This window comes from Labrus mixtus, chromosome 17 (genome assembly GCF_963584025.1).
Source record: "Labrus mixtus chromosome 17, fLabMix1.1, whole genome shotgun sequence".
NCBI lineage: Eukaryota > Metazoa > Chordata > Actinopteri > Labriformes > Labridae > Labrus > Labrus mixtus.
The window spans coordinates 15,696,254-15,724,231 of NC_083628.1; the positions used below are offsets into that span (position 1 = coordinate 15,696,254).

The window sequence follows — 27,978 nt, forward strand, 5'->3', positions numbered from 1 at the left end:
GGGGAAAAGAGAAGGGGCCTAATGTGTGTTAAGTTCAGAGTCAATGTGTCTCTGGGCATAACTAAGGGGAAAGTTAAGTCATTGAAACAAAGACAGAGTAGTGCTCTTCTACATTAGTGAAACAGTTACACAATTAATGGTAGAAAAAATAATTTCCTTCTTATTTCACAAACTAAAGAGATCAAGTGAATTTCTTATCCTCTGCTTTACCAGCCTCTATTTGTATGCCATAAAGAGTCCTTGGACAGCTGCCTGCTAAAAGGAATTTGGTCTTATGTATGAGACTAGAACATTTGGTATATATAATTCACTTATAATGTAAGCATTGAGTTATATCCTGACATAGAAACCCCTCCCGGTAGTTTCTTTTTTTTCTCCATTTCTTTGATGTTCTTCCAGCTGCCACTGCGCCATACGTCTCTGATGCCCTCTTTTTCCAGATTATCTTAATTTGTCTTCAACATTTTTTCCATCATCTCCTCTTCTTTTGACTGCTGTCTCCTCTTTTCATTGGTAATTTTCTCCATTATGATTCCTCTCCCAAACACTCATTTCACTTGCTGTAATTGGCAAATGGGGATTGAAACTGATTTCTTCTCTTCTATGTATATATTTGTCTCCCTCCCTTTGGAAATGTGGATCTCTGGAATTTTTAAGATGCTGAGAAATTATTTGTCTCCCTTTACCCCCTCTCATCCTATATTTTGACTGCTTTTTGTGTCAACTCTTACATTACCTGTATAAATAAAGCTGATTTTCACCTTGGGTTCCATCCATATTTTCTCATTACAGGATGCCTGGTGATTATAGTAATGAAAGTGTTTATGGTATTAGCCATAATTATAGTTTATTTGTAAACATTTAAATGAAGGCCATGTGGTATTATAAAACATACTGTATTTAAAGAATCGTTGAATTTAGGCAAAAAGAAACGCCTAATTGATTAAAAAGTTCAAAAACGCTGTGACGTCAGCATAAAGTGAACGGGCCATTCTACTGAATTGGTTCAAAGTCAGGTTGGAAATATTTTGAAATGTTTGAAGTTTTATTCCCAAAAATGTATCCCTAAATATATTGTACCATATATATGTACACAAATCTAGTAAAAGAACCGTTAAATTTGATATTGTATTTTTAGGCTGTTTCGGAATGTTTTTCCTCTCCCCAAATTTGTCACTACCGAAACATAGTATTAATAAAAATAATTAATATAAAAACAATATCATGTTAACCTGTTAATATTATGTTTACTTCCCTTATGTAAATAAATATATATATTTTTACAAACAACCAGTGTTTCGGTAGTGACCAGTATTTTCTTTGTAGTGTTTTATCATATTCCCTCAACCTTATTGCTTAATATTAACTCATAACATGTCTGATGTTGGGAATATTACAAGCACGTATGTTTAGTGGTCAAAAAAACTATTTATTTTTTAAGAAAAATGTTAATTCCTGACCATTTATAGTACAAATATTACTTGTAAATTGCTTATTTGCTGTAAATAGATGATTGAAATGATGATACTTAAGAAACTTACTGCTTTTAAGACATTTGAATACATTTATTTCAAAATGATGAGATTTAACTACTAACCAGTCCATTTTGTCACTACCGAACTTGACCATATGAATCGGTGTTGACTGTTTCGGTAGTGACAATTCTAGCTAATTTGGAGCATAATTAAAGAATGCTAGCAAGCACATGGCTAGCAAACACATCTTTGAAGAGTTGTACACCCATAGAAACATAATCATTTGCATAAAACCCCAAAAAGTTTACATAATTGAAGAGAATGTGTGTTTGGTAGTGACAATTTTTAAAGTTACAGACTGATTTTCAGACTTTGAAGCACATTTATTTAAAAAACTATCATTCAGCCATGGGGTACAGGGGTGCAATGTCACTTCCTGGTCAAAAATTCAGGGGTGTGGCTTAAATCTAGACTCAGCCAAGCCACTTAAACTCTTATGTTTCGGTAGTGACATGAAAACAAGGGACATGATTTTTGGAGCATAGTTTTTTAATTTTAAAATTAAACTCACAATAAATCTAAGTCTTTCAACCTTTGTTTAAACTTAATCATAAAGATATTTTAAATCACACCGTTGAAACAAATCAAAAAATGTTTTAAGTGGTATTTACATAAATTGAAATTTAAGGGTCAGGATTGGGGACAGCTACTTCTCCTGGCTACTACCCTATAAATGATGCTTTTGTATTTATTTAGCTTTTTGCCCTGGGTTTAAATAGATCATAATATAATCTCAGTAAATATCCATGTCTGAACACTTAATTGTTTTGTTAAACCTTTTTTTGTAATGGGACTGCACTTTGAACTAATAAGGTAGAATGCCCCGTATAGGCCTACGTCTCATATTTCTCTTTATTGCATTTTTCTGATTACACATCTGTATTCCAAAATCAAGAATGCTCTTCAATTATTTAGTGTTTTTGATTGTTAATATATAGGCTAAAGACCAATCCTCATTTTCAAGCGAAATAAAATTCGTCTAACCATCCAAAACAAACATCGTGGCTCCTGATCATCTGACGTCAAAGTAACAGCTGTAATTGCTCTGCGCGCATGCGCTATTCGTGCGGAGGCTTGACGCCGTCTGCTTTGTTGGAACTATCGATGCTGTGACTTTCGGCGAGTCTGCTGCTATTTGCAATAGATAACTACAAATATCTTGTCTTTTCTGGTTTTTAGACACTATGGGCGTTTTTTAATTTCGCAGTCAATGTCTTTTTTTGCCGTGGGGCCGCTTCAAACGATAAAACTACGAATCCTCTGTATATAAACAAAACGCAGCGAGCTGCTGTTTAAGGTGGACCGTCAAAGACAGCTGCAGCTAAAGTCGTCTGATAGCTGCTTGTTAAGTTAGATAACTTTGTGTTGGTGGCGTCGACAGCGATGGGGATCACTATACAGCTCCGTTAGGAGTTAAACTCCTAAAAAAAAACTTTGCGTGTGAACATGAGAGAAGAGGACAGTTTGTTTTCAGGAAGGCAGCCCATAGCAAGTGGGAGAGGGGGTGAACATCCCTGCTGCTGCCCCCATTTGACAGAGGAGAAAGGAGCACTTGCTACCAAGAAGACTGACCTGAGAACACCTAGTCATTTGTCAAAGTCTGAGTAATATAATATCAGACTTTGGAACAGTATGGAGACGGTGGGGAAATTTGAGTTCAGTCGGAAGGACCTGATCGGACATGGCGCATTTGCTGTCGTCTTCAAGGGAAGGAACAGAGAGGTGAATATTGTGTTCGTGTAATATTTACTTTAAAAGATATCGACCAATGCAAACATAGACGAGGTGAACTGTCGGTGAATGGTTTGGTTGTCTGGTTACCTGAGAGTTGTGCGTGTCGTTGTGCCATCTGCTGTTATTGTTTTCATTGTACGGCCTTAAGAGGCCTGGGAGCTCACACAGGATGTTCTTTAAAGAAAAAAAACAGACAGTTTTGGATTAAAATGATGAAATGCTTTCTTTTATAGGCCTACCTGCAAAACCTTTTGTCAGTGTATGGATAGTCATTTTTGAGATATTTTACACTTCGTATGGTTTAAAATGCGGATGATGCACGTACTCATGTCTAAATCAAATGTGTGGTAGCAGAGATGTTTCCATTAGAGAGCTGCTTCATACTGGGGCCATTATTAATGAACATGTTGAAACATGTCCTGCAATACCAGTTTAAAGCTATTTAATAAACACCAGTAATGTAACACGTCACATTTGGTTAGACTAGTACAAACAAACAGGTTGAGGTTTAAAAATAGGCCTAGCATCTCTGTTGCTCCATTAGTAGGTTAAATCATCGAAAGAGGTAAGGGCTTTAATTGCAAATATTGCAATTTGAACAAAATAAAATACCTCAAATGTACCGTAATGCCATTAAATTCACTGGCAATGACATTAGGTTGTATTTGTCCTATAACAAGACTCACTGCTGCTCCACACTACTATAGTCACCAGACCTTAATCCATAAGGAGACCACTGTCACCAACAGCATGGCCAGCTGTAGTGGAGCATCCTTTCAAAATAATCCCCAGTTAGTATGCTTTGTGTGTCACCGTATGTGTCCAGTCCAAATGTATTCAAGTCTCTAATTCACTGGCTTTTGTAGTGTAGTGTAAATAGTTGATATTGACGAATGATGCAAACGCTAAGTGTCTCACGTAGCTTACTACTCAGACGGCCTCGTGTTTATTTTCTGTTTATGTTCCGTGTCCTTCCAGAAACACGACTGGGAGGTTGCAGTGAAATGCATAAACAAGAAGAACCTGGCCAAATCCCAGACACTGTTGGGGAAAGAGATCAAAATCCTCAAGGTAAGTCAGCAAGTGCTCTTTTTCCAATTGGTTCCCCGTTCCCATGTTGTTGTTATGTTCTTAAGACACGATAAGTAACCCAGCAGTTTGTTTTAATTAGACCTAAACAATATGAGAGTATGTGTGATAATAGTGTTGAATACTTCATGGCAATATGATTTGTGATAGATATACAAATATATTGACGTCTGCATATTTGCTGTAACTTGCAGTTCTTGTGTCTTGTTGCTATTCTGCTGCTTACACATTGCATGTGTTTGTGACCGGTCTCTCTCCAGTATCAGAAATAATTCAAAATAGCGGAAGTGCTGTTCTTTTCACCACTTGGTTTATCATGCTAGCTAAGTTATTTTTTTAGGCATGTTAGCCTTTTTATTGGACAGGCCAGCTGAAGAGGGATAGGAGCTGGTGGGTGGAGAGAGTTGGGGGGAAATGACATGAACCATTTGAACCCACGGTCGCTGCAACCTCCGTACATGGGGAGTGCAAGATAGCCGCTTGGCTATCTAGTGCCCAAAGCTAACGTTACAGTTGCCACCAAATTGATGATACGAATCAAGGGGAAGCTTATAACTAGATAGTGCATCTCTTCTTTGGCCAAATTGAATTTTGCATTCAGGAGGTACCTATATAAAGGTACTGCAAAACATGAAGAACAGCAGATAGACTTAAAAACTGTGAGTTATAGCAAACATCCACTTTGTAAATGTGGTTTATTTATCACGTTACATATCATTACCCTAATATTGAATATTCATGTTTTTCTTATTGTGCAGATCTTTGTCCTTGTAGTATTGTAAATTAAGAAACGTTTGTTTTTCTGACACTAGAAAGAATGTTGACCTAAAAAAAAAAGAACAGCATCTTCTTTGAACACCACCAGTGGCATTTCTCAGAAGTACATTGTTTCACTTGACGAATGTGTCACCTTGATGTTTCATAATGTGAGATGACTCATCCAGTGGTTTGTTGTATCATTCAGGATGTCGAGATGTTGAGAGGTGCCACATGTAGTTAAAGTAAAAGTTAACAGTCTTGAGTTTCTTGCAGTTCATACAGAGCTCAAAAATCATTTTCTCATAATTTCTCTGTCATCTCTGCAGGAACTGAAACATGAGAACATAGTTGCCTTACTAGACTTTCAGGTATGTACTGCTGCACTCACAGACATCTAGATCATGTCAGAAACAGGCTGACAGCAACAGTGTCACGCCTGCTGTTTATGTACATAATCATCACACTTCTTACTGGCCCGGTTTATGGCATCAGCCTATGCTCACAATGTAGAGCAGATGGGTTGTTGAATGTGTCTGTTCCATTATGACCCACTTCTACCTCATGCAGCTTTGTTTTCCCTTCTTGTTCAATGAGCCTTTAAAAATGTGTTCTGTTTTCTTGTTGGGGCGTGTTTTCCTCTGCTTCTCCATGTTTAGAAAATCCTTTAAAGCCTCCAGTAAATACTTCTGCCTTAGTCCAACACTGTTTACATTTTGTCGACAGTCACATGGGCTGCTTCTGTTGGTCTCCTGTTTTCAAAGCTCTCTGGGAACTGTAATTTTCGTAACTTTTTGACCTCCCTTAGTTACCCTTTTCCAGGAACAAGCTGTCAGCCTAGGGTGATGTTCATGCCTGAAGCCTAAAACCAAGTCTGCCGCTCTCAGCTGCCAGAAAGTTTGGAGTAGGACCTGAAACAATTCTGTAACTCATCAGATGTTTATATTCTTTTTGCCCAATGACTAATCGTGTAAAGAAGTTGAAAAAAAAATGCTGCAGGTATCGAATTACTTGCAAGATGTCAACATTTAGTAATACAAGTGTTGCAAAACATGTTGCTAGAATGTTGATGTGCATCCTTACTGATTTCCGTTACAGATCAGGAAGAGAATTGTGGTTTTGCGTTCATGTAAGGGCAACTATTCACCTCTTCATCCCATCTTACATCTCATAACTAAACCTCAGATGAATTGCAGATGTAAACAGATACTGTATGCTTCATTACCAGGGCAGGAAATTCATTTTTTTTTTTCTTTCTGTCAGTTGGCCTTTCATCCGCCACCCTTATCTATTTCTGTAAGACAGCTTAGTCATCATGCAAAAAGGTTCACAAAAAAAAAAGTCCTGACCAGTGATGCATACATGCATTTGCTGAGCAATGGTAGCTGCTCAGCCAGCCCAGCACAGTCACCTTGTAAGGGTGACAAATAGGGATAAAACTGCAGCAGATCTCCGATGCAGAACTCAAGAGTAGTTCATCTTCTTATCTCTCTCCTGACTAAGAGTGGCACCTCTCTCTGGTCATTTCAGATAGTGCAAGCTGGGCTCTTAGATTACAGGTTTGTTGTTGCTCAGCATCAGTCCATGTTGATGTTCTGAGTGGGGGATCCGACCACTCAGCATTCTAATTAGGTCAGGAGGAAATGGAAAACCAAACCATGCACTTGACACCTGAGAGCTCTCTTTGATTTCCACGTTGTTTCTGTCATACCTTCTTAAAGCGACTTGTTCATGAGTTTGAAAGTCAATCATTTTGTAGTAGATGGATTGTCCCACAGTTACAAACAAAAGCTTCCCAGTAAAGATTTTTGCGATACAAAGTTCCCTTTCACTCACAGATATTGAGCAAGAAACAAAAAGAGCCAATTTATGGATTGATAGTCTAAACCTAGAATAATACTCTTTAGCAGTGTTGTATTTCTCAAGTCCAGGGATTGGAATCGAGTCCACCTTGAGGCCGGATTTTTCAGGACTCGTTGTGGCTTGACTTGGACTCGAGCACAAATGACTCAGACTTGAGTTTTTACTGCATCTGGACTTGGAAAAAGGAGAGGGGGACTCAGACTTACTAATTGACAAAGACTCTGTTATTGATTTTTATGTTTTGAAAGGCCATGATCAATTATTCAGTTTCTGCAAGTGCTGGTGTGTTAGGAACTCAGCTCAGACTCAACCTTAAGGACTCTGACTTGGACTTGGATAATGGGGACTCAACCTGAACTCAGATCACAGTAAAGGGCACTCTCACACGCTCAACTCAGATTCTTCTTTGCTGACTCGGACTTGAACACTGGGGACTTGAGTCTTGACTCGGACTAGAGGTTTGGTGAATTTCAGCATGGCTCCTTAGTCATTTTTCGACACAATTCCCCCTCAAAAAAATGTGTATTGCTGCATTTCTTGAATACGTTTGACATTTCATATTCATATTCCAGAAAGGACTGGGAACATTTCAGCCCTAATGCAATGCTTTATTTAGATACACGTTTTTGCTCATTGACAAACATGGGACCATTGTAATGTCTTCATCTCCAGGAAAAGGTCACAGCTGCAAATGAGACTTGACTATTTCAGAACAATATACCTAGTCATGGTACTTTCAAACTTTAGTCATGATGTGTCATCAAGTATTTTCCACTGGTGTGTTTATACTGTTGAATAAATGCAGCAGAGACAGACAGCCTGTAAACACCAGACGCTTGGCTCTTTGACTGAAAAACTGGCTGATTGGCCAGTTGCTTTCCACTTTCAATAAAAGCCAAAGACAACCAATTCTGAAAGGTCTGACTCAGCTGAACTAAACAAAACAGTCTGTGCCTCTAACTGGGGGGATTCAATGAGATACGTAGGTCAGAGTGAGAGACTGCAGTCATCTGTTGCTATGTGATAAGAGGGCTTTTCCAACCAGGCCACACTGTGGTTTTCCTTTTTTGAAAACTAGTGCCTCAAATAGGTTGTCTGTGGGAAAACAAGTGAAGAGTAGATAAATGATGTCACACAAGTAGTGGAACTCTAAAATCCCCTTCAGTGTGTTATCAGGACATCTCCAAGTTGTTAGTAAATTAGTAAATCCTTCTGTGATGTATTAATTATTTTGTTTGTGACATTGACAGCAGAGCCAATGCTCTGATACACTGACAGTTTCTGGCACATAAATGTAGCACAGTTTTTTTTTTTCACAACACTCAAACAAACACGTTTGTTGTAGCATCTAGCTAATCCTTCATTTCTGTGCTACCATGCAGACTGTTGCAAGCACCAGCTCCACCTGTTTCCTTCCTGTGTCTGTTGCTGACGTTTGTTTGTTTCTCCCCTCTCTTATCTCTTTCCTCTTTAGGAAACTGCCAGCTCAGTGTACCTGGTAATGGAGGTAAGCTGCCCCTGATGTTTGCTTTGTTTGCTCAGCGCCATATTGTCTCAGCTTTTGCAGACAGGGCTTGGGCTATAATTAGCTTTGTTCTCAGGCATCAAGAGGGCTCAATGACCGCCAGCCAACATCCAAATGTTACTACTGTTTTTTCACTCTGAGCTATTTCAATGTCTGAGAACCACAGGGTAAAATACTCCCCAACTAAGTTGAGTTTTTATAGCCAGTACAATACATATTATCATATATGCAAGTTCAGAAATTGTCTCTCATGCTAGCCCTTTTAGTTGTGATAGAATTTCATCATTTGGATTAATGCATAATGCTATCTTGGTCATTCTTGCTTTAAAGCAGACATAACTAATCAGAAGTGTCCGACCTCAAATGAAGTATTCACATTCACAGTGAATATGCTGAGCTGTAGGGATTCATAAAAGGATGGAATTTGTAATGTTACGTTCCCTGAGATGGCTATGGGACAAATAGAGGAACAATACAAATAAAAATAAAACCCAGGCAAAAGAAGGAGGGACTAAGTATGAGCACATTCAAAAATGTATTTACAATATCTGAAAAACTTTCATTGCGAGTATAGGAAAAGGCCAAAAATACCCACCTATGTGTGGACTAGACCAGAGAGAAAAAAAACAACCACACACACACACTAGGCACATAACATGTAATCAGAAAAACATGTATTTTTGGGTTATTCAGTTACGTTACCCAATAGCTGTGTCATAACTAGTCTTCCTGGGTTCTACAAGGTTACTGTTAATTTATTATCATTTCAACAATGATACTGATGCAATGTTTTGTATTTTACCAAAGAGTTTCAAAGTGATTCAATTTAAAAAAAAAAAAGGAAATAGTAGTTACTCATTATAACAAGTTCTAATGAAGCAAAAACACAGGTGTAATATAGCTTCAAAAAGGACAGCAGTTATATTATCTTTGTCTTGTGTCATTCATTTTCTTTATTGTTTCTGCTTATCTTAGTGCCATAAGGAAATTACAGACTTTCATAGCACAACCTGTCCTTCCCCCGCTTCATTTATATTGTGTCTGTGAGTGAGAGCCGTCTGTAAACACAGCGCTCCTCTGCAAATCACTGCCCTGATCTCTTTTGAATTCTAGTCCCCTCACAGAGCTGTTGTTGTCACACATTTATTCACCATAGTTATATGTTTGCTGTGTGTCTCAATTGTATTCCTATGTATTTTGTTCTCAATCTTCCTCTCCTGTTCTATTCTCAGTACTGCAATGGAGGTGACCTCGCTGACTACTTACACTGTAAGTTAAAGAAGACATATTATACCCCTTTTCTACCTTTTTAAAACAGTCCCCTGTGGTCTAAATGAAACATCTGTGCTGTGCTTTGGTCAAAATATGACCATGAATCAAGCACCAGAGGAGGCTTGTGAGCCTGTATAAACCAGCTCTCTCAGAACGCTCCGTTTTGGTGTGTGTGTCTCTTTAAATGCAATGAGCCCCCCTGAGTTTTCCCGGTTGGCATCACTCCTCTGTAGCGAGAATAAAAATGGCATAAATGCGCAAAAGTTTTGTTCTAGGCTGGGGATGGAGTCAATGGGTGGAGATATCAGGGGAGGGTAGGGAGATTTTTTTTTTACCAGAATCCCACTGTGACATCACAAGTTGAGCAAATTTGAACCTGAGCATTTTTCTCTGTGTTGTAAGACTTGTGCAGACCACAAACAAAGGACTGGATGGGTTTATTTCACAATGTGTGGGTTGGTAGACGCTCAGGTTACCCAAATATAAGTTCAAAAGCACTGTAAAAGTGGGTTTTTCACATGTCCCCTTTAAACAATTTACAGTGAAACTACAGTGTCCACCTGTTTAAGGATCTTTTTTTGTAAATTGACAATGCTACAAGAAACCAATTAGACCTTCAGATAAAATACATCTGACCCAGATCCATGTTACACACATTCTTGGAGCCCTCTACAAATAACATTTCGTCAGAAACTGTTTGAGAAGAGATCAGGCAAGAAAAGAGGAAAAGTGATCAACATTAGCAAAGACAAGAAAATAAGTAGAGAACAACTTTAAATTAGAATAAACACATTAAGGCTGAAACTGTCTTTGATCTGTGTTCCTGCAAAGACTAGAGGCAGATCTTGTGCTTCATGTACTTTAAATGACCTTGACATGGATCATTGTCTTTGCCACACGATGAAATACACAGCAGAGAAAATCCAGTGCTGTTTTCCTCAGTCTTAACACACACAGTGTGTAGGATAAACATACTCTAGAAAGTATGGTTTAGGTCACCACTATGTTAAAAAAATAGGGACAGACCCTCTTACTCTGTCTAACTGGTACCCAGGCTAAAATAAAACACCATACTCTAATGTTAGTCTCCTTTTGGTAACGAAAAAAAAGGAGGTGTATTTGGTAAACCGCCCGCTGTGGTCAAACAAACACAACTTTATTTTCCTGGCCCAAGTCAAGCCTGAGTCTGACAGTAAAAAGTCTGTCGGAAAGGCAGAAGGGAGGTGGTACCAGAGCGAAATCCAAGACCAGGGAGGGACTCTGACATAGAACCATACTGTCTCACAGTGAGCTGAGGGAGGTGATTGGACGGAGGGAAGGATAGGGAGCAGGAGGTGGCAGTGGGGTGATGACAGAGGACAGGGAGAAAAATCATCTTATAGATATTTTTAGAAGGTAATTCAGATAGTCTGTCTGACTCAAAGATGTTTCAGGAAAACTAGAATAATATCCAATTCTAGGAAGGAGGCTCATTCAGTCCCTATGCACCTACCACACCCTTTTGTCATACAGCAAAGGTGAATTGAACATGCTCTGTAACTTGTTAGAATCCCTCCTCACAGCCGGTGTAAAGAAGTCAACTTGTTCTTAATTATTGTTTGCTTGTCTCCGCAGCCAAAGGCACGCTAAGTGAGGACACTATTCGGGTTTTCCTGCAGCAGATTGCAGGGGCCATGAGGGTCCTAAAGGCCAAAGGTATAATCCACAGAGACCTGAAACCCCAGAACATTCTGCTCTCCTACCCACCAGGACGCAAGTCACATTCCAACAACACCTGCATCAAGATCGGTAGGTGTGAAAGTCAAAGGGCATGAAACACACGGCGCATTGACATGTTTATGCTGCTTTTAATCCACTGTTCTTGATGCAAAAGGCCATAGATGCATACTTATCAACTGAATGAAAAAAATGTAACTCTATAACCACTCTACCTGCAGATACATTAAAAGACATCAACAGTAAAAGAAACATTTAAACAATTAGCATTAAGTCTGCTGTAGAGACTCACCTTTAATACCTATGTTTAGTCATCTTAAAAGTTGGCTGCGTCCTATATACCACAATAAAATGCTGACACATGTACCGTCATTATCAAGGGTGCAGCTGCCACAATCTCCCACAGCAAAAATTCATCTCCATTCATTGTGTATTGCAAGATGGTTGCACACTGTGCTGGGATACATAGTGACACAGACCAGGCTGGCTGTGTGACTTTATGACATCTTTTCTCCCTCACGAGGTCAACATCATGCATTTAGAGCAAACAGTGGTACATGGATCAGTAAATAAACCTTGTGGAGTGCTCTTTAGATTGAAAGATTTTGAGGAAAGTTGAGGAGTGACCAGCGGAGGTGGGCAAGCACAACTCTCATGCCGTCGGTGCTTCACAACTGTCTCCGTCGGGTAAACTCAACTACCGTACTGTAGCTAGTAGAAGTGCAAACTCCACAAAGCAAAACAGATGTGTGCTTTAAGAGCTGAACCTAAACTGCACGTTGTAGACTTTGCTGAACAAAATAGACATCGTCAAGATTTTTTCACTGGGAGAGCCCAAAAACAGACTGTGTGTCTTATATGCCGGTGTTATATTCTGGATTTTACGGTAAACCAAAGAGAAAACAATCCATCTCATGGTTTATTTATAACTCAATTTATACAATGTAGTTCACACTGAGCCTTGTCATCTAAAAAAAAAGCTTGCAATGTATGTTAAAATTTACATTTCTTTTAATTAAACAGGTCTTTTGATAAATACTCTGTATGGACCAAACTATGTGAAGAAAGGGAAAAAGCACATTTAAAGTAGTAAAGCACCAGGACTTTCTACTGAAGCGTACTCTAATTGTATGTCATTAATAGCAGAACATTGAAACCCTAACTCTCTAATCAACCTATTTACCTCTTTGCAGCAGGGCTTTATAATGATCCCCCCGCCCCCCCCCCTTATTTTATTGAACTCATTTGAGAGAATTTATTCATTTTTTTTAGGAATCTTCCCTGAGCTGCAGTGTCTACAGTCTTCACCTGGTGAAACTAAAATAAAAGAATCAATAAAGTGAAAAATGTATTCACAGAAAAATTCTCTATATTTTAGATTTTGACTGAGCAAGCAATCTTTACAGTAAGTGTCAAAACCAATTATACAAAGCAAGTGTTTGTTCAGCTGTTTGGAAACTCTGCTTATCCTTAAGCCTCTTAATTCCTGGTCCTCTGGAGAGACTCGATCGCCCCGTGGGAGCTCAATGTGAGGCTTGTGCCAGTCCCCATCACTGCAGAATGTTATAATCCTCATGACTGTGGGAAACGCAGCTCAGTCATACTAACAAACAGACTGTCCGTATACTGTACACTCTTTGTGCTGACTTGGACACAGATACTGACTCAAGCACATCCGTAGTGGACTGGTTTGCTTAAGAATGATGATTAAATAGCCTGTGTGGATTTGACTTTTTACCACAGATTTTTTAAGTCATATTAAACAAAATTCAGCTTTAAATCTTTCTTCAGGAAATTCCTTCTTTTTTTTTCTTCTCTTTCATTAGTTTGAAACTGTCCTCGGGATCTGCATGTGTTTTCTATGACAATATGGCCGCTTTAGCATCCATCAACCAATGTTATCCCATTTCCCAAGTGTCTCTCATTCTTCTAACAACCCGTCTTCCTCTTTCCTTTCTCTTTATGAAGCCGACTTTGGCTTTGCCAGGTACCTTCAGAACAACATGATGGCGGCAACTCTCTGTGGCTCCCCCATGTACATGGTGAGCTCTTTTGTAGGTTCTTACGAAATTGAAAGTAAATCATTTTAATGTCAAATTAAAGATTGTTAGTTGGACAAAAGATCATGTTTGATGACATCTGTGTTTCCACAAAGACAAACTGTAGTTTTAGTTCAAAATAAGGATATTTACATGAACAAGAAGTGTTTGATTTTTTTCTACTCAGGGCTAATTCTTCTAGATTCACAGTGTTAGCTGAACACAGTCTCTATGACAGTACAGCTGTAATACGTCATATTCATAAATTCATATTTCCACTAAAGCGTCTCATTCTCACATTTTCCTCCTCACAAGGCTCCTGAAGTCATTATGTCCCAAAGCTATGATGCCAAGGCGGACCTGTGGAGTATTGGAACCATAGTGTTTCAGTGTCTAACTGGGAAGGCACCTTTTCAGGTAAAAGCGCTACATGAACAGTCTGCATGATGATTGATTCAGGGACCGAACTAATCCGAATGATTTTATTTCAGGAAGGTTTAAGGCCAAAGATCATGTCAATCTATCTTGAGCTGTTATTTCTGTTGTAGAAAAGTTTGAATAATCACAGTTTCATAGAAGTAGTCGCAACATTATTTTCAGGACTGGCTTCTTGTCTGTTTACTTCTTTAGTGGCTTTTGCATTATGTGCATTAAGTTCAGAATGTCATGTGGTTCAGGGTAATGAAAATGAAGCGCTAAGTAATAAAAAACTAAACACTACAGTATCTACAAATAAATAAACAATGATTGACAATGACACAGAAACTCTGCCGAATGTCCCTTTAACATGTTTTCCTCGTTTCCAAGAAACTTCCACTCACTCTGTTTGTTGAAGAACTCAAACAAGCTGTCTCTCTTCTCTCCAAATCATGTGACACAAGAGCTGGAACAGAAACCCAATCATTTTCCTCAGCTGACTTAGGTGATGAAGTGAAAGATGAAACACATACCATCTTACAAAATGCCTCATGCACTCTAGACCGTCCTGCAAGATGTTTGAAACTCCAAGAGCAGCGTTACTCTTAGCTTCACTGACAAACATGTCGCAATGTGTCATTACAAAAGAGATGGGAGCATGTCCTTAAAGGTGTTTGCCTGTGGGTTTAGCCTGCACACTGCTAGCATAGATTGTCATCGTTTATATAACTGTGGAATAAATAAGATGTCAGAACATTTATTGGTTTTCAACTTTCTCCGTATCCTTTCTTTATTTCCAGGCAAGCAGTCCCCAGGACCTCCGGCTGTTTTATGAAAAAAACAAAACTCTCAGCCCCAAGTAAGTGGATTTGAGAAAATGACAGCATGAACATTTTTTGGCTTGATAAACAGATGTGAGGGTAAAACACAAAATAAAGTGAATTTCATCGTGTACTTTGTTACATTTATTTGAAGATGTTGAGAATGAGAGTTAAGAAACGTTCCAGCAGTTCATCTTCATAATAACAAAAAAATGAATGTGATGTTCTGACCCTAGCTCATCTTAGAGACTTGTGTATTTTTCTTTTTCATGATGCTGCACTGCTTTTAAAAATGTAATATGTAGATTAGTCAACAAAAAATATTGATCTACAGAGATGGGAGTCGGGTTGCTTTAACAGTTGAAAAGCAGGTCATAATGCAACAATAAAGATGAAAGCTACCAACAATTAACTCTTTTTTTTGTACAGCACAAAGTCTAAAATGACTTTACAGTTCAGTTTATCACAGCTGTCTGATAAAACCAGCTAAGGGCTCACTGTACTGTACCCAAGCACGATGGACCCCCAAAGTCCAGTTTGTTTGACTGGTGTGAATACTCCGTACCGTGCTCAAGCACAGCACACTTCCTTGGCCCTGGCACGGTTAAAAGAGATTTTCTTTGGCACGTACCGTGCTTGCCCATGTACGAGGACAAGCATGGTAACATAACTTGGACGATGATGGATGATGTATAATCTATAGCCGCCTTGTCAGATGAGAAGTCCATGAGTGTTAGAGGGCCATATCTGACCAAAAAGACTCAAAATAAGCTACAAAGTCAGTAAAAATTCAAGTCTATTGTTAGACTTCACTAAAGAAAATGAATTGGGGCCACTATGGTAATCATACTTCAGCATTTTTCGGGACAACTGGGCTTAGTGTGAGTGCGCCCTAAAAGTTGTCCTACCAGGAAAACTGATGTATTTATATTGGTCCATTGTATAATATCTGAAGATATATTTGTGCTTGTTTTCAGCATCCCCAGAGAGACTTCAAACCATTTGAGACACCTGCTGCTGGGTTTGCTGCAGAGAAACCACAAGGACCGCATGGACTTTGGTAAGTGAACATTAATCACAGTGAAAAACAAAAACATGAATATTTGCTGTTGATGTAGATGTTAATGTTCTTAACTAACAGCACCCAACAGATCTTCAAAAATATTCTTGTGACTGTAGTGTTTCTTTTTTTTAAAAGAAAGAGTTCTAAAAAAAAATACCCAGAGAGAGAAGGCTGTGCGTGCATGTTTCTATGACTTGATGCACAATCCTGTGGATCATCACAGATTGTTAATGTAGGAAATGTTGCTCTGCTTCACTGCCTCTAACTGATTCCACTTCTTCTTGTGTTGTTACTAGATGAGTTTTTCTCTCATCCTTTCCTGGAAGCCAGCTCATCCATGAAAAAGAGTGAGTACAAATAAACAATTTGCTTCTTTCGCTTGGTTGGATAATTGTCAGTACATCGACGATGACTTTACTTGTTGTGTACACAACCACACATGAATTGTCCAAAATAATATATAACTGTATTAGCCGTAATTTGACTCAGTGAAAGTTATCCTATTAAACATCCTGATCTAGTATTAAAGCCGGCCGGATTGAGATGCAAACATGAAAAAGGAAGTATTCATTACAACACCCTAAAGTCATGACATGTTTAGGCCCCTGTGAAGCACTTTTTAAACAGAAGAAGATTCTGTTTACATTCAGTGTTTCTCACAAAACCGCGATGTGAGTCTTGAGTTATACTAATGAGTGTTTTGCTTTTTTTTTCTTACAGCGACTCCTACTGTGTCCATGACCTGCTTCCCCAGCTCTGCATCAGCCAGCTCTTGTAGCAGCTCGTCCACCTCTCACCTCGCCTCACCACCGGTATGTTTAATATCTGTAAAACCTTCTCATTGCTCCCTGTTTCTCTGACTCTGCCTCAGTAATGATGCTGTGTCTTTTTTTTTTTTTTATCTGCAGCCATAGAACTCAACCAAGTGTGTGCCTATTAGGCCACCCTCTGCTGTTTGCTCTTTTATCCTCTCTGTTCTTGTTTATCTGCTCTGATAGGTCTTTTAAATGACGATGAGACCACTTACAGAGCTGAGCTAGACAACTTTTACAACTGGTGCTCTGATAACTCATTGATTTTAAATACAAAGAAAACCAAAGAAATGATTATTGATTTTAGAAGACAATCATCTCTCTCCCCTGTAAATATGATGGACACAGAAATTGAAATTGTACCAGAGTATAAGTATCTTGGCACAATAATTGACAACAAACTGACATGGAACACCAACACAAAAGCAAGATATGCAAAGGCTCAACAGCGCCTCTATTTTTTGAGGAAACTAAGAAATTTTAATGTTGACAGCATTATGCTGAAATTATTTTACAAGACTTTTATTGAAAGTGTGCTGACCTTTTGTATTCAGTGTTGGGGAGGAGCACTGTCCTTACAAAATAAGAACAAACTGGACAAAGTTGTTAAACTAGGCAGCAAGATAACTGGGAAGCAAATGTACAGCATTTATTTCCTGACAGACCGGTACACACTGAATTTAGCCATGAAGATCACAGCTGACCCTCTGCACCCCCTTTGGTCAGAGTATGAACTCTTGAATTCAGGGCGCAGGTACAGAATGCCCAGGATGAGGACTAAAAGAGGCATTACATCCTTTGTACCGCGCAGTATTCAGCTGCTTAATAAGAACTGATTATACAGGACGAACTCGGCACTCTGCACTTTATTTAACTTGCTGAAATCCCTCATTGAATCATGTGATGCTTTAGTGTGTTTTTATGTGTTCTTATCTGCTGTCCTGTAAATTTTTGTTTGTATTGTGTTTTTTTTAGCTCTCTGTGCAAGGCAAATTCCCCTAGGGGCAATAAAGGTTTCATTCAAATCTACTACTCTGTATGTCTCCCTGTCTCTGCAGCAGTCTCTTGCTGAGGGTCAGCAGTTGCGTGCCAAAGCTCTGGCCTCCCCTACCCAGGAGGCCACTGGTTTCCTCCTCAAGGACTCGTCTGGGGGCGGTGGCAGCAGCAAGAACTCCTCCTCCTGCGACACAGATGACTTCGTCATGGTGCCTGCTAACTTCACCAGTAAGAGATTTTTGTCCCTCTGGGATCCAATGAAAAAAAATAAAAGTGTGATGTCATCTTTTAGGACTGTTTTCTTTTACATGTTTACTATTAATGTATAAGTGCTCTTTTTGTGATCTTTCTAATCTCTTCATATATTTTGGTTTCCCAGCAGCTGAGCTGACGTGTGAGAGTAAAGTACTTCAGGACAGTCTGATGACCAGCGGGTAAGAAGCAAGGATCAGTTTATCATAAATATAAATCATATTCTGTATATATCAGGAGGAGATAGACTATCACTGATTTCACAGGAAAACCGAGACATAAATACATACTGTTTTTCTTCAAATGGAACGTCCCAATGACCTGTCTCCTGTGTCTCATCTGCTCTCTAATTAGCTCTCTGCTGGCTTCAGCTGGTTTGTGTAGCCAAGCCAAAACACCACCCCACTCACCGTCCTACAGCGGGTCTCCCAGTCCTGTCAGGTAACGACATGTAGACCAACGCTTTGGCTGTGATGATACTTGTAGTGCACTCTGAGATCTGAAAAACGGTTCTTTTAAGAAGAGGCAGCAGTTGAAGTAGCTGGCAGAGTAGACTGATCACTTTTAAATCTGGAACACTTATTAATCCACTAAAGCAGTGAACTTCAGGTACAAAGTAACATTTGAAAGTAATCACAAATGACTTGTGTTATCGGGCTGCAGGCTGTTGAATTAGGCTGTGAATTAAGTTACTCGTTCGCTCAATAGCCACATTAGTATATCTCAGTGTTTCATTTGCCATGAAGAATTTTTATTTTGTATCAAAAATATTGAAAGTTGTGGAATATATTATTCAGAATATTTATAACAACACAATGTTTTAATTGGTTGTTGTTGTTTTTTTTAAAAACACTGTACAAGTTTGACAGGACTGACAGTTACTGAACATTTTGACTCCATCATATCTGGTGTCGCTGTTGTGCTAAACTATTCTGTCCCCTCAAACACACACACAGACACATTCTCTCCCCTCATGTCTAGCTGTTTCCCTTAGCACTCACGTCCTCTCACTGTTGTTGGCAGGCCCAGCGAGTCCTCAGGAGGTAACTATGGAAACAGTGGTCAGTCATTGCCTGTCCCCGTCCCCACTCAGCTGCAGAACTACCAGCGCATGGAGCAGAACCTCCATTCAACCAAACAGGATGGCTCACCACGGTCTGTGTCCACACGATACACAAACACAGCGCAGCTGTTGCAACTTTTCAGTTTGTAGTTCCATTTTCTTAGTGGGCTATAGTGAATCTTGAACTTTGTTGCACTAGGCTGTCGACACCAGTGCGGCGGTGCAGCAGTGGCAGCTTTCTGGGCTTTGCTCGGAACGGGCCCTCACCACCACACGGGCAGGGACCAGTCACAACCAATCGCAGACTTTCCCTTGGAGGTGCAAGACCATTCCAGCTCTCACCTCAAGGTAGTTCACGTTGTAAACTTATTTCACTGATACTGATTTTTCTCTGTGTACTCTACATGTTGAATGAAGTTATGGACTAGCATTATCAGTGTAGTGTTATCTTTAACCGATTGGCTTGTGAATTGTTAATACAACTGCCATGGTTAGTTAGCAATTAGAGCAATGAGGGATTTTCATCTCACATATTTTATTTGAAGGCGGGTCCAGTGTGTGTGCTTCCATGTCTGACTGTCAGACATGGAAACTCCCACTGTGGCGTACTTCCGCAAAGTTGGAACTCAATGTGAAATCACAGACTGGGACACCAATATTAAGCCGTCACAGAATCAATATGAATGTACAAAGACGTGAGGACGGCTGAGCTTAGTTCCGGCACTTCAGAAAAGAGCTTCTGTTTCTCTGAGTCAACATCGGTCAATAGTTTTGAAAGTTATTGATTTTGAAAAAGAAGCAACCTCATGAATACACAAACGCTCTCCTCACCACCGGTTGCTCTTATCTCCTCTGTGCCTCATGCTGACAGTCTCTCAGCTGTCTGAATGCCAGCAGAGCAGCAGGGGAGTTAGATGGAACTTGTCAATCTCTGCTATCTCTCTGCATGTTTCATTGTGTTGTTGTTGTCTGACATTTCATTTTTGCAATGCCACCTGCTGTCTGAAAACAGAAACATTTTTTGACCATCCTTTGTCCCACAGTTCCCCAGCCGACGTCTCATCAACACCCACAGACGACAGGGCTGGGTACGCGGCTCCACAGTGCCCCCTGTCTGTTGGAGTGTGCCAGTGGTGGTGGCAGGCAGAAGATCAGGAAGCAGCACTCAGACCCGGTGGTGGCCCCCTCAGCAGGCATGATGGCTGTCCGCCCCTTGCACTCTTCCCCCAGACTCAGTGAGCTCATGCAGCGTAGCCCCCTCCCTACCATCCTTGGCTCCCCTTCCAGGGTGAGTTTTGTTTTCTGATATAAAGAGAAGGATGTGCTTGTGTTTTATTCTCCTAAGATACCCTGAACGAGACTTCCAAGCATTTAAACTGTTGTCCCTTTCTCCTCTGCCTCTCGTCTCTGTTCTCAGGCCATCCCTCCATTTGAATTCCCCAAACCCCCCAGCTCTCCAAACCTTGTGACCTTCCTGACACAGCAGGGTTTGGTCATTGGCTCGCCTGGCAGCAGGACTGCACAAACAGAGCCCAGAGACCCAGGACAACTCACGCCTACGCAGGTCACCCAGCCTGCCCACTGCATCCACAGGCTTAACAATGAAAACAAGGGCTTTGGAAGGTTAGACGATTGTCTTTCTCTTTTGTTTTGTATTTGCTTTGTTTAGCATGCTGATGATGTATTTCCAGGAGGAGTGAATTGACAGAAGTGCATGTGCAATGATAACCTACTGTTGAGTGGGAGATGTATCTTCTTCCTTTTAAACATTTGCATTGCTTGTCTTTTTTTTATTGCCTACACTTTTCTTACAAATTGCATTTTGTTTTATTGCTTTCAAGTTAAATTACAATGCAGTAGCTAGACATCTTTAGTATTACAAATCACCTTTAATCTATTCTTCTTAGCTGTGGCATGGAGAAAGAAAATAAAGATAGGTATGATTAACCTTTAATGGAGTGGAAAGAGGGCCTGTTAAATAAAAGCTTGCAGGTGGGACAAACTGAAAAAAAAAAAAAAAAAAAAAAAGGAAAGGAGAAGGCAGCTGGTAAAAATCATCAAAGCTGTTGAATAATTCACACCACTTTCTTTTCTTCTGTGCTCTCTGCTCTGTGTCTCTGTGGTGCAGGTCCCAGAGTGCAGGTCGTCTGTCTGACATGCTGCTCATGGCTGCATTTGGACCGGCTGGACTTGCCGGTGAGCGAGGCAGCATAGAGAACTTGACCTCTGAAAAAGCCATAGACATTACAGGTGGGAACATTTGTTGACCTGCATTAACAAACACATGTACTCTCCAATCTCGACACTCTTGCTGACGTTACCATGGAGTAGACTGAAAGCTAAATTACCCACAGTTTTAATATTTGTGATTCCAGCTATTAGTTTGCGTAACAAATGGCAAAAAAAAAAAATGCATTACAGCAATATTCAGATTAATTCTGTAAGATTTCATTTTCAACTATGGTCTCAAGGCTCTGCCCTTTAATCACTGCCCTTTACTGCGCTTCAGCCCCCCCTGGTGGTGGTGTTGGAGGCCTTGCACCTGGCTCCTGCAGCCCAGCACAGGTGGTCTTCACTGTGGGCTCTCCTCCCAGCGGCAGCACCCCACCTCAACCCTGCAGACAGAGGAAACACTCAGGTGACTCACACACACACACACACACACACACACACACACACACACACACACACACACACACACACACACACACACACACACACACACACACATGCAAACACAGCAAAAATGTATTTCCATGATATTGAAACTTAATAAATGATCATGGAGTTCTACTGACCAAGACTTAATCTATGTAGAGATGCACTGTAGTTGCATTAAAGAAGCGATAACCCAAACTTTTAGTGTTCCATAAACACAAATGTCTTATTTCTAATGGGAACTTTAGACAAATTCATTAAGCTTCTGAAGGATGTTAATCATTAACTTTAACAAATCTGCCGTCCACTAAGTGGTCAATAACAAGTGTAAGCCAAAAACAACACGCAACATTGACCTTCTGTTCATTTCATAGGACTGAAAATTCATGGCTCTTGAGTAAAACCTTTAAATTGGTATGAGTTATGATATGAATGAAATATCTTACATCTTTGTCCCCCTTTAATCTGACTCCTGCAGGCTCCTATACTTCAGTCAGCCCTGCAGGCTCTTACACAAGTCGCTTCCACCAGACTGCCGTGTATCTGGATGGCTTTGAGGCTCCTTCAAGTCCTCGCTTCAGTTTCACTGATCCTTTCACAGCAAACATGGGCAGTCATGTGACCTTTGAGCCTCCCGAACTGCCTGAGGAGACGCTGATGGAGGTGAGAAGCAGGTTTTGACACAGCATTGATCTGAAATGTAGCGAAAAAGGAGCCATCTCTTTTATCCTCCTCCTTTGACTTCGAGTATTGTGTACATCAGTCAGATTCATTCATGTAGTGGTAAGACACTGTGGCAATATGGCCTTGGGTGGATCTCCAGTCCGGACTAATAAAAGGCATTGAATAACCTCTGATCTTAGCACCAATGCACATGGAATGGAAATCACATTATTGTGCTCTTCCCTTAAAATTCTATCACAAACCCATCTCCCTTTCTCTCCTTCACTGTCTGTCTTTCTTATTGTCTCCGTCTGAGTGCAGCAGGAGCATACCGACACTGTGCAAAGCCTGCGGTTCATGTTGGATTTCGCCCGCTGTCTGATGGAGGTGGCTGGAGCGCGTGGTGCTGCGGTGATTGAGGAGCAGGCGGACGAGTCTCATCCCTGCCTCATTCAGCAGCAGAGTGTGGTAGCAGATCAGATAAGCTCACTGAGCCGAGAGTGGAGGTAAGGACACATCAACAGCATTGTTATTTGGTGACGAGCTATGATGCTATTTTCTGGAGTTAATGCAAAATTATTTAGATGTGGAAATTGTACCTGTGCATTACCTTTTAAATTTAGCAAATAAGCAGAAATACTTGTCAATGCAGACTTTCATGTTGTAGTTAGTAGATTTGTACTTCAATATTGTCAATATCAAGAATATTGTCTGGAATATGGTATTAATATTTATGCTGGTCGCTATGTCTACAACCTTTTCAAGCAAAGACAAACTGACATCAGTATAATTGAGTTATGGAGTATTGGATTCTACAGCTGGAGTTTAAAGTTTGACAATTGGGAGCCTCTTGTTTAATAGAAAAGGATAAACTCTGCTCATCCAGATTCTTAATTGACCGCTGCGGTTAGTTAGAGGCTAGTTAGTGACTGCACCCTCCATTCTAAGATCAAGTTCCTAAAATACAGATCTGTCACTAACATTTGTGTGATTATGTTCGTAGTCATGCAGAACAGCTGGTTCTCTACCTGAAAACCGCAGAACTCCTGTCCACTGCCTTACACACAGCCATGGAGCGAGTGAAACAGGGCAAACTCTACCCATCTACTACAGTCAAACAAGGTATGACACGTTTCATTTTTTAAGACAGATTACTTTCTAAGTTCTGAATATGTTTAAAACAATGAAATTAAATGTGTATTATAAACAGAATGCATAATGACTTTTCTTCTTTTTTTCAAATGTCTAATCTACACACACAGTGGTTAAGAGGCTGAATGAGCTGTACAAGTCCAGCGTGGCATCCTGTCGCTCACTCAGCACTCGTCTGGAGCGCTTCTTTTCCAGGAAACACCGTCTAATGGACCAAATCACCTCCATCACAGCCGAGCGGCTGCTGTTCAGCCACACTGTGCAGATGGTAAGCCAGAGGAAGAGTCAGACAGCTGCACAGAACAGACGGAAATAAAGGTTATTGACCAAGGGGCCACAGCCAAATGAGTCAGATACTGTTTCTGTGGGCATCCAGCAAGCAATTAGTCCTAGCGTTCGTTACAAACTGTAGTGCATGCAAGGCAAAAAATATCCCACCCATCACTCTTCATTTCTCTTTTAAAACTTTGGCTCCGAGCATTTTCTTTATGATCAAGGGATTAATATAAAACCACCAAATTGAAAAGAGGCTAATTGCAGCTTTAGCGTCATGAATAAAAGCTAATGCCCGCTGAATATGTTTGTGTTTGAAAATATGCACAAGGAATACAAAGTTGGAATTGATGCTCACTGCGTGTCCCAGCAGAATTGTATTGACATTTTCATTAAGATGCACTGTAATGAGGCTTTTACTGGCTACAACACATTAACTTCAGCTGCTCTGCTTTCCCCTCAGGTCCAGGCTGCTGCTCTCGACGAGATGTTCCACCAAGGAGAAGCATCGGCCCTGCGCTACCATAAAGCTCTCCTGCTGATGGAGGGCCTGTCTCTGCTGCTCACTGAACAGGACGATCTCCTCAGTGTTAGCAAGTGTAAGTCTGTCTGTCCGCTCAGCTCTACAAAGAGAAGGCAGGTCTGAGTAGCAGCAACATCTGCCATAGTTTGTTGTACAATGTTCTGACAGCTTGAATACTCGTTGATGATGCATTTTAATAAACAATTTAATATTCAGTTCATATGCAGTCAAATTAGATTCATCACACATGTTTTGCTCTGTCTGTTATACAGCAGTATCTGACCCAGGATTCACTAGAAAAACATTTATTATCCTAAAAAAATCTAGCATTTCCTAGCAGTTGTTTTCAACTCATGATGCGCTCCAGGGCGCATACTTATTTAATGTCCAGTGAAACACTCTTTGTTTCTTACGTTCTTCAACCACACCACAAATAGGTTGTCACAGTTTTTGGGCTGAAATGTTCTCAAATTGGCTTCTGTAAACGCTAATCAGTATCCATGAGAAGACCTCCCCTTAGGTCCCCAAATGTAATGGTAACACTAACATGCAGAATGAAAAAGAAGTTTGTGGAATCTTTAAGTCTCTCTTAACTCCCAAGCTCATTCTTTCCAATAATCTTACATGTATATTTTGGCAGCCATGTAGCCATGCACATAAATTCGTTTCAGAATTAAGGAACGTTACAAGCACCAAGGGCACACCTGTACTTACATAAAGTGAACATCTCTACATCTCTCTGCCCCTCTAAAATCTCTCATGCTACACAAGTGTGCTTAAATTGTCAGCATGCAGTGAGAGTCAGCATGCATTTTGATGCTCTACACTACAGCAGGGTCTGTAGAACCCCTAGGCTACACACACAAAACACACATGAAATTTGCAAATTCCCATAATATCAGTCACTGTAACCGCAGTAACCCACTTACTGACTTAAGTTTTTTTTTTTTTTCTCTCCGTGTCTTTTTGTGTCTGCAGGTAAAGAGTGCATTGAAAGACGCCTCACAGCTTTGCAATCAGGACTCTGTGTTTGAGAGCACAGTGCTGCTTTCATCTGATGTCAGTCATTTGCTCCCCTGCACATTTCCAACAAACCAAATCTCCAGCCACGTCTCATGGATTTCACTTACAAATTGCTTCAGTTTGAATAAGAAACCAAAAGAACTGATGAACTTTCACTGAAGGGGTCTGTGCTCTCCAAATAGGGTGCCGTTCATCTCAAGCTTTGGACAGTTAGTCGTGACTTCACTGACGCTGAACTTGCACCAGTGTTGGACATGATGCACATGTGCTGTGAAAGAACGTCAGCGCTCTCGGGTACTCGAGAGGACTTTGCACTCGGCTCTGAACGCGGCATTTTGATTTTGCCAAGAAGATGATTTCCCCCCCCCCCCTCGCAAGGCGTAACACATGCAGGAGCAATGATTTCCAAGTAGCCCCCATATCCACACACAGAACTTATCTAACCGTAAATAGATAGCATTTTAGGATGGAAACTTGCTCCTTCTACAGATTTGCAATACTTCACTCTATACACAAAATGTTATCTTTCACCTGGATGAATAGCTGGAGGGGAAGTACAGTATCTGCTGTACACAAAGAGGTCCGTCATGTTCTTAAGAAGAGTTTCATTCTCATAAAAAGTATGTCTGTCTTATACAGCTATATTACTTTTGTTTCCTGTCTTGTCTTATTGTTACTTGCTGGCTGAAGGGAAGTATAAATCTAATGCTACATTTGGTGGCTGGAAGTGGATACAAGCTATATTACAAAAAAAAGTTGCCAAAATTAATTTAAAAAATGTTTTATTTATAAGTTAGTTTTTATTTAAGATTCACTGTAGATAAAATATTGAAGAAATAACCCCTGTGTTTGACACTCAGTCTATACTTGCTTTATTTCCAATCATTGAAACAATTATTTCACTTTCTTTTTGTCTATTTTTATGAATGGTGGAAGATGTTTCAGTACAGACAAAGGAGGGTGCACAGAAAGCACTCACTACTTCACTGCTAGCTGCGGCATATAGCTTTTAAATCCAAGATGGACTGAAACCTGTCCGTCAGCATTCCTGATCACAGTCATGTTCAAGTTAGTTGCAGTAACGTAGGACACATTCTTCAGGGCTCGCAGAAGCTGACATGCTGCTGTTGCTGGTTATTTCTTCACAAGATTCCATATTGTATGTGTATTTATATGTCATCAGTCAATCACGTCAGGAGTTTTGCAAGTATAATCACAATTGAATGTAGTGCTGCCATGAGAGAAACGGCATAAGTGAAAGGTCTGAATGTTTTTGCACTGTTTAAGTACTGTATAGGAAGGTTTTGAGTGGAACATGCTGAAAATGTCCCATTTTTGTATATACTGAGAAAGAGTTACTAATTTAAAGATTTCAGCCTCCATACTTTTATTGCAGTTTTAGTTTGATCTTAGTTACTGTCCAAATGTAATGTAGCTTAGATGTGAGACTGTTGACAGAGAGATGGTATAAGCTATGAACCCTTAGGAAGATTTATTTAAGAAGAGACGAGACATGACAAATTGCTTTACACTGCAAAGATCATTTGCATTGGTTGTGTCGTGTTCTCTTTCAAAGTAGTAGTGTGTTTGATCTTGGTGGTTGACCTTTGAAAAGTGTCCTGATTTGGAATGCTAGCTGAAAATGTGTATTGTACTTAGATTGACCTGAACCTACAACCCAGTAGAACTACTTTACTCCCCTGAATTGTGGGCAAATGGAAAAGGGTCAACATTGACTTTGGGTTCTTTAAAGAGATGCCTGTGTGCATGCTTGCATGTCTGAAGTGATGTTGTTTGGTGTATTAATGAAAAGTGGGATGTGCTCCGTACAGAAGTAACATGACACTGAGTTTTTAACAAGGTGGGAATGATGCGACTTGGACTACAGGGGATGTAGTTAAATCTGGGTTGGTTCATATCTGAAACTAATCTGTGAAAACAAGGATTATACCCTCTGCCAAACCAAGTACTATTTTCTGTCCCCAAAGTGTATTTTCCTCTGCATTCTTTTTTTTTTTACATTGAATTGATCTTTTGAGTCAACAAGTGTATATTGTGGAAAAAGGAGTTGATATATGGTCAAGGCTGAAGGTATCGTATGCTTGATGAAAAAGTCAACATGGTAGCACAGTCAGTGGAAAAGCATGGAGGGATGTTTTGAAGATTTCTCTTTACTTTACATTATTTGTATTTGCTTTGTGGCCTTTTGTATTTTGTCTAAGAACTTTCTCTGAAATTGTTGCATATATTGCTTTACTGAAATAATTCTGTGTGTTTATACTATTTGTATGAGTGTACATTCCTGGTATCAACCTATCCACAGACTCTCTGTCTCTTTTACATGCGCTTTGTTGAGTCAGTGTGTGGTGCTGATGTCTCAGAAGATTCAGTACGCAGAAATTGAAAGGTGATCTTTGCAAAACGGATGCAAGTGTCTTTTTTAAATGTTTCTCTACAATCACAGCTATCGATGTGCAGCAGTTAAAACAAGAGTGTAGTGAAAGAGTAAGTTAGCATAAGAAGTGGGCAGGGAGAGAACAGTACTACACCACCTATACATTTCCAAAGAATAGGCCTTCTGCTGATCTTCCATATTGTCTCTTACCGTTGCAATAGAATTTTAATGTTGTCATGTCCATGACAGCCACACTATTTCAGTGTTCCTGTGTGTGATGTATCCTTCACTGTTTGAGAGTTGGAACATTAATAAAGTGAAAGGAATGATCACTTGTC

General features: G+C 40.0%; 1 protein-coding gene across 2 annotated transcripts; it reads left to right on the forward strand.

Annotated features, from left to right (window-relative positions):
- The first annotated feature begins 2,586 nt into the window (after positions 1–2,586).
- ulk1b (unc-51 like autophagy activating kinase 1) lies at positions 2,587–27,972 on the forward strand. 2 transcript variants are annotated; one of them, XM_061060760.1, is made up of 27 exons: positions 2,587–3,257; positions 4,248–4,340; positions 5,444–5,485; positions 8,452–8,484; positions 9,735–9,771; positions 11,389–11,562; positions 13,459–13,532; positions 13,845–13,946; positions 14,747–14,805; positions 15,745–15,827; positions 16,127–16,177; positions 16,551–16,642; positions 17,701–17,866; positions 18,018–18,072; positions 18,245–18,331; positions 18,914–19,045; positions 19,153–19,301; positions 19,997–20,241; positions 20,371–20,576; positions 21,082–21,203; positions 21,463–21,591; positions 22,090–22,274; positions 22,596–22,780; positions 23,278–23,396; positions 23,537–23,694; positions 24,163–24,298; positions 25,201–27,972. In XM_061060760.1, exons 1-27 carry the CDS (start codon positions 3,168–3,170, stop codon positions 25,254–25,256), a joined length of 3,060 nt encoding a protein of 1,019 aa, XP_060916743.1. In that variant the 5' UTR covers positions 2,587–3,167; the 3' UTR covers positions 25,257–27,972. The 2 variants fall into 2 exon arrangements, with proteins under 2 accessions (XP_060916743.1, XP_060916744.1); XM_061060761.1 differs by having other exon boundaries at positions 18,021–18,072.
- The last annotated feature ends 6 nt before the right edge of the window (positions 27,973–27,978 follow it).